The sequence below is a fragment of the Terrapene carolina genome, unplaced genomic scaffold (assembly GCF_002925995.2).
Source record: "Terrapene carolina triunguis isolate 2854851 unplaced genomic scaffold, T_m_triunguis-2.0 Scaffold130, whole genome shotgun sequence".
Lineage (NCBI taxonomy): Eukaryota > Metazoa > Chordata > Testudines > Emydidae > Terrapene > Terrapene triunguis.
In genome coordinates, this window is record NW_020664481.1 from 24,623,494 (window position 1) to 24,630,183 (window position 6,690).

General features: G+C 40.1%; 1 protein-coding gene across 1 annotated transcript; it reads left to right on the forward strand.

Annotated features, from left to right (window-relative positions):
• The first annotated feature begins 2,881 nt into the window (after positions 1 to 2,881).
• On the forward strand, positions 2,882 to 3,808 carry LOC112108189 (leukotriene B4 receptor 1-like). The gene has a single exon (XM_024202217.1). It carries the CDS (start codon positions 2,882 to 2,884, stop codon positions 3,806 to 3,808), a length of 927 nt encoding a protein of 308 aa, XP_024057985.1.
• The last annotated feature ends 2,882 nt before the right edge of the window (positions 3,809 to 6,690 follow it).

The window sequence follows — 6,690 nt, forward strand, 5'->3', positions numbered from 1 at the left end:
TCCGTTCATGTTAAGTGATGGAAATGCACAGTTGTGGCCTCCAGACAACCTTAACTCTGCCCTTTACTGACACCATACAATACAATACAGCTATGATGAAGGCAGTTAAGTGTTTATGCTCCCAGATTAGATCAAACTGATTTTTAAAGATAGGAATTTTTTCCCTCATGGTGCTGTTGGGCAGAGATAAGGTCATTTAGCTCACCAGCTCTAGAGTCACAGTGTCTCTGTGCTTTAAGGGCTCCTCCAACTCTTCTGTTGAGATCAGTTTCCCTGGCAGTGCTGCCTTGATACGCTGTGGAGCTGGCAGCAGTGTCCTGGGGAATCTTTCAAGCACTGATACCCAAACCAAGTATGGGGCCATGGAACCTTCGAAAAACCAGAGTCTCCCTCATGCCACTGACTCATTACAACCAGTAGAATTAGTGCATGCAAATTAGCTTTAGCGGAAGGGTGTGTTGATTGGCTGAGTAACCTTTGTCATCACAATGGCCCTATTTAAGAAAGATTCAGAACTGTTGATTGGACCCTACCTGTAGTCTATACACAATCATAACTGGACAAAGCAATCATTAATATCTTAACTGGTTTGCAACATAATTTCTGCAAATATGGCCTACGCACAAAATGTCAATTAATTTTAACTGTGTAGAAAATTTGAAGAATCTGTCTTATTCCTGGCTCAGTCTGGGTCATTGGAGCCTGCTACCCATTTCTAGGGAGCTAGCAGGCCTCCCACTATAACAGTGGCTACTGGGCTGCTCACCAACACATGCCTATGCCCCATGGCCTCATCTGCCCTCCTGCCCTGCAACTGTAACATCAACATCACCCTCCCCCATCAACTCTCTTAGTCTTTGCAAACTGTCACCCCTCTCCTCACATGAGGGAGGGACTTGAACTAGGCACGATGCTGGCAGACTGCCCTGCAAATTGAGGCAGGTGCCCCTCGGTCCTGACCTGCAGTTCCCAGGCCCCAATTCTCTCTTGGGAAGAGACTAGCCTCTGTGTGATGATTCCGTGACAGGAACCAATGGAGACAAAGGTCACTAGTGGCCACAGAGTAGCAAACTGAAGCCAACCACCAATTTAGGGTTCCACCCTGCATTGGGCTGCCTGTGAGTCATGCTGTTTGCTTTGAGAAGCCTAGTGTTCAACCAGAAATGTCTCCTCTGCCACCTGGAGCTCCCCTTTATCTGTTCCATTTTCCTCTGTTGTAGCTGGGTCCTTTCTTGAAGGACTTTCTATATTGTCCGGCAGGAATGGATTACCCAGGGTTGGAGTAAAGCTTGTAGTCTCTCCAGTATTGCTTGTGGGAAACTAAGATCTTTCTTGATTTTTTTTTGACCAATCTTATCCATGGGTATGCCAAATAACATGAGAATGCTTGTATCCTTTACTAGAACGGACAGGGCTACATCAGCCTTTAGAAAGGAGACCAGCATCCAGCCAAATGATTAAAAGAAAATACTATACACTCTTTCTCATTAGAAGTGATGGATTCTTCTCCTTCATTTATTCCATGCACAAATTTACTTGGGTTTGTAGAACTGAATCTGAGCATTAGCATTAGGGAGTAAACTTGAAACTACTTTTAGATTTCAGAGAGAAGTGGTAAACACCTTCTGCTTTCTTGTTTGTGTCTATATAAAATACCCTCCCAATTTCAGTTCCCCAATCCCATCAACTGTTTTTGTTGTTGCAGTTTCTTTTTTTATTTTCTTCTTCCTTCAGTCTTAGGATATGTCTACACAGCAAAAGCTGTGCATACGCTAGCCTACCTTCTCTTGAATACAGCTGGCATGGGTAACAATAGAAGTGAAGAAAGCACAGCACAGGCTAGCAAGGGGAATACATCTGTGCCAGGCTGTTACAACCTGTGTTGAAGCTTGCATTGCCTTCAATGCTATTGTTACACATGCTAGCTGGAGTCAACCTTGAGTAGATTAGCCTGTGTACAATCTTTGTCCACTTGCTATTCAGATCAGCTGAAGTTACATTAAAGTGTATTCCATAGCAGAACTTTCTCAGGAGAATTAAAAGACATCCCTCTTTCTTATTTTAGGGAGCCAAAACCAAACCCTTGTCACACCATTGTAACCTCACTGAAGTCACTAGGTCAAATTCAGATCTCCATTATGCCAGTGTATATCTAGAGTAACTCCACTGAAGCCAGGGTAAGAGAGATCAAAAATCTGGTCCCGTGGGTTGCACTAGAGTGAAAAACAAAAAGGCAGAATTTGGCAGTTTCTTTAAGTCAGGCAGGTACTCAAGGCAAGGTACAATCATTTGTCTTGTTTTTCATTACTCAAAATATATTATTCCTACTTATACTGAATGTGTCAGTGTTTTATTTTAATTTTTTAAATGTTTGCTTGTGTGTGCTTTTTATAAAATAATCCTCACATACAAAACACTGAAGTGCTCATGTGCACTACTTTACTTTAGCTTGTTAAGAGTTTCTTATAAAAACAGTAATTTTAACTGAAGTAGTAAGCTTCTTAAGCATGGGTAAGTAACTGGGTCCTGATTCTCCTTTCTCATGGTGTAAATCAGAAGTAAATGGAAATAAATGGAATTACATCCATACATAACTGGCACCAATGAGAGCAGTCAGGCAAATATGGTGGGGTTTTTTTGTTTTTTGTTTTTGTTTTTTGCTTTGTATGCATGCAGTCTTCCTACGTACTATAATAGAAAGCATGAACTCAGCATCACCCAGTTCTGAACAATAGGATGTGAACTCACATGCTGTATCAGCCTTCAGATCATTGGTTAGGGAGCACTTGATAAGGTTCCCTATTTGTGCCTACAGAGTTAAAAGCACAGTGCAGGGAACAGAGATTGTTAGTATCAGAGAAAAAACAAGTCTCCAATCAAGATGAATAGAACAGAAGAAAACAGCCATCTGACATGGAACAGTGAGAGGTCAGTGGTCTGCACAATACTGAGCTTGTCATTTGCTATTGGAATCCCTGGGAATTCCATTGTCATCTGGACTATTTGTGGGAAAGTGAAGCAAAGATCTCCTACAGTCATGCTGATCCTAAATCTGGCCATTTCAGACATCCTGGTGCTGGTTACTTTACCAATCTGGATTTACTCCTTTGCTAACACCTGGCTCTTTGGAGTCATCTTCTGCAAAACACTGGTTTCTGTTGTTTACTGCAATATGTATGCCAGCGTGTTTCTAATTACAACGCTGAGTCTGGAGAGGTTCATGGCTGTGTTTTACCCATTCATGATTCAAAGGTGGAAAAATAAAGCTGTGATTCTCAAAGCTGTCTTTGTCATTTGGCTCCTGTCTATTGCTTTTGGAACTTTCATAATCCCATTTCAAGAGATTGAAGAAACCAAGATTGGTCAGCAGTGCACATCTCGCAACTACACTTCTGATCAGCAGAAGATATTGTTCCTTTTGTTGGAGACTATTGTGGGTTTTGTGATTCCTTTTGTTATCATCTCTACTTGTTATGTATGTGTTGGTAGAAGAATAAACACAATGACTTATTCATCTAGGCTGCGGTCAGCGAGGCTGATTGCCTGCGTGATTGTGGTTTTTGCTGTTTGTTGGTTACCGCATCATGTGTTTAACGTAATAGAAATTGTTTCAACACAGATAGTAGACTCTAACCAGAAGATGTCTTTGGCATTGGATGAGGTCTCAGACATGGGAGTATACATCTCTGGATCACTGGTATTTATTAGCAGTTGCATTAACCCTCTGCTTTACGCCTTTGCTGCTCGGAACTTTCAAAGTCACCTGAGATTTGCAAAGATGTTCAAACTTTTTGAAACGATGACTTAAACTGTAAGAGAGGAAGCCCAGAGAGAAATGTCTGTGTAAGTGACACTTCAATAAACACAGAGACTCTCTAACAAGAGACATGTATGAAGTGAGTGATGACTAGAGTACTAACTTCAATCTTTACACCTTGTGCTGTTAATTTTGCCTCGCTAAACAAAACCATTCATTCAGGGTCACCCATTCTAACCCAGCGCAAACTGGTAGCAACTGGAAGTCAATACCATCTGAAGGCTGTTCTATGTGTAATATAAAATGAGTTGGCAGTCTTGGCCAAGTCCATAGGCTCGTGTCCACATCACAAAACTATTACCATTACTGTTCCATCCCAGGATTCAGGGATGACGATCTGGTTTCTTTTAAGAGTATTGGGTTTGGGTTAGAGGGCATGTTGGATGGGGTCACAGTTACCAGCTGCCTTGAAGTTGGGATAACAATATCAGTTCAAAAGTCTGTGAATTTGTTGTACAAAGTGCTATTAATGGTAAGGCCAAATGCCATGCAAGAAGCTGCCATGAATTCTGCAAATGGCAGTTTCACACAGCCACTGGGTCAAATTCCAATTGGACTGCAGTTGCTCTGGAAATGACACCACTGAAACAATGAAGTTATTCCAGATTTACACCACTGTAACTGCACAGAATTTTGATCAACATCTCAACTGAACTCTGAAGTTTGTTTTCAGGGAGAAGTCAAAAGATTAAGAAGAAAGGTGAAAAAGAAAAGCAGCAAAAGAAAAGGAAAAATGCATTACTCAAGGAAATGTCATTAGGATTTTGGAGAATGAAAGGGGAAGGAGATGAGACTTGGGCTATTCTCTGCTGGTTCTCAGATTTGTCTTCACAGCAACAGCTGGGTTGGATTATATTTTGTATTTACAAGGTGAAGTGATGGATTTTACCATACTTTTGAACCTGAGGAAGAAGCCCAGATGTGGGCCAATACCCTAAACCGAAGATATAAAAAAACATAATACCAGAAGCTTTAGGCAATGTGAGATTTATTTAGCATAATGGCATTAGAAGAGCTGGTTGGAAAGTGCTTCCCGCACCCCCTTCATGGAAAATTGTCAAAAACAGGAAAAATAATTTTCTAAAAATTGTCAGTTGAAATTTTTGTTGAAAATCTGACTTGTTAACCAGGTTTGCCAAAAAAGTTAAAGATATTGCGGAAAAAAAATTAGTAGAAACCCCTATTTTCCATCAAGAAAGTTCAATAGAAAGTTTTCAGCCAAACCCAAACATTAGTCAGTAGTCAAAAGTTTGAAAGCAGAAGCTTATCTTTAGGCAGTCTACATAAGTAGTTGTTGAATACCCTCCAATCACATTCAAGTCAGTAGAGAGTTGCAGGTATCAGCACCTTTGAAAGTCAGGCCATTTGTATTTAGGATCCTTATTTTAGGCAGCCAAGTAGGCAAGTGTTCTTTTATAATCTATAACCTCAGCTCCATGATGTAACATTTTCTATGCTAATTATCTGCAGCAATGAAATATTACATGAAATCGAAATGAGTCAAATGCAAGGGTAAAATGAGTGACATTCCCCCTAATAAGGAAAAGTTGAGGTGACCGTGTATTTATATATTTGGACAAGACATATTGGGTCCGATTTTGCCCTCAACTACAGTTGGTGGAATTTAGGAGAAAAATGATACTCTCAGTATTACCAGTATCCAGGCTGACTCATGAAAGGTCTGATCCAGCTGCCTCTGAAGTCAATGAAGCTCCCCAGATGCTCATTAACTTCAGCAGGAGTTGGATCAGGCCATCAGAAAAAAGTAAAACTCAGAAAAATAGATGTACTCAGTATCAATTGCCCTGTCCTTTTGAGAACTTTTGAGCTTGTAAAGAAGATGCTACAGTAAAAATCAACATAGCTAAGAGGGAAAGCAGACTAGCTTACTAAAGCCAACAAATATAGAGTTTATAAAAGCCATATACTGTACACCTGACCTTTTGCACTGTGTATAAGTACACCATGTGAAAATTGCATGACCACAAAAGGAACTAAGCCCCAAATACGTTTGTGCAGCATTTGAAACAGTTTTATTGCAATTGTACTGTAGCATTTTCTATGCTTGTCTCTTATTTATTTTACAATCAATGTTTCTTAATTATCAGGTTAAAATTTTATACTGGTTACTTACACATATACTGTAATATCCTGCAAGTTGTGAGTCCTACCATAAAGTTCTGATGGCAATAATGATATGTAACTTATCTCTCCAAAGAAACTGCAAAATTACTGGTAGATGTTTATGTGACAGTGATTAGATTTTAGGTGTATTTATTCATCAGTATAAATTGAAATAAACATTGTGAAAATTAGCTATTAAGATTCCAACCTGTTAATGTAAAATATTTGTCTATATATACCACAGGAATCACTTATCCTTTTAATTATAAAATAAGCCACTTTCCTCTTGGGAGTAGTGGCATGCACATCAGAATGAACAGCAATGCAACTCCTTCCCTAAGATAAGGGGGAAACTACAGACAAAGCCACAGACAGGGTTTTCTGCTGTAAGTCTTCATCTGATATATCTACTGATCCATCACTTGATAGTCACCAGCAGGTAAATCAAAACGGTACCAAAGCAGTAACACCAGTAAGGAGTTAGGCATCTTAAGAATTCTTTTCAAGTTTCTGGAAACTCTTCAGGTTAAAAGCAGCAACTTTAGCAGCCTACCAGCAGGAAAAAGGAGAGTTGCATTTTTGAAGGGTTGGGGTGATCATTGATAATCCTGCTGGTTCTCATTCTCCCTCTATTTTCCCCACTTACCTTCCCTGTCTCCCTCCCATGTGTGCCATCTCTCCTCACACACCTGTTCTGTGCTGTTATTCAGGGCTGGATGAATCCCATCTCTAAATCCTAGAGGGAAGTG

Excerpts from the sequence above, each read along its gene's own strand:
- LOC112108189 (XM_024202217.1), top strand. The coding sequence starts at position 2,882 with ATGAATAGAACAGAAGAAAACAGCCATCTGACATGGAACAGTGAGAGG.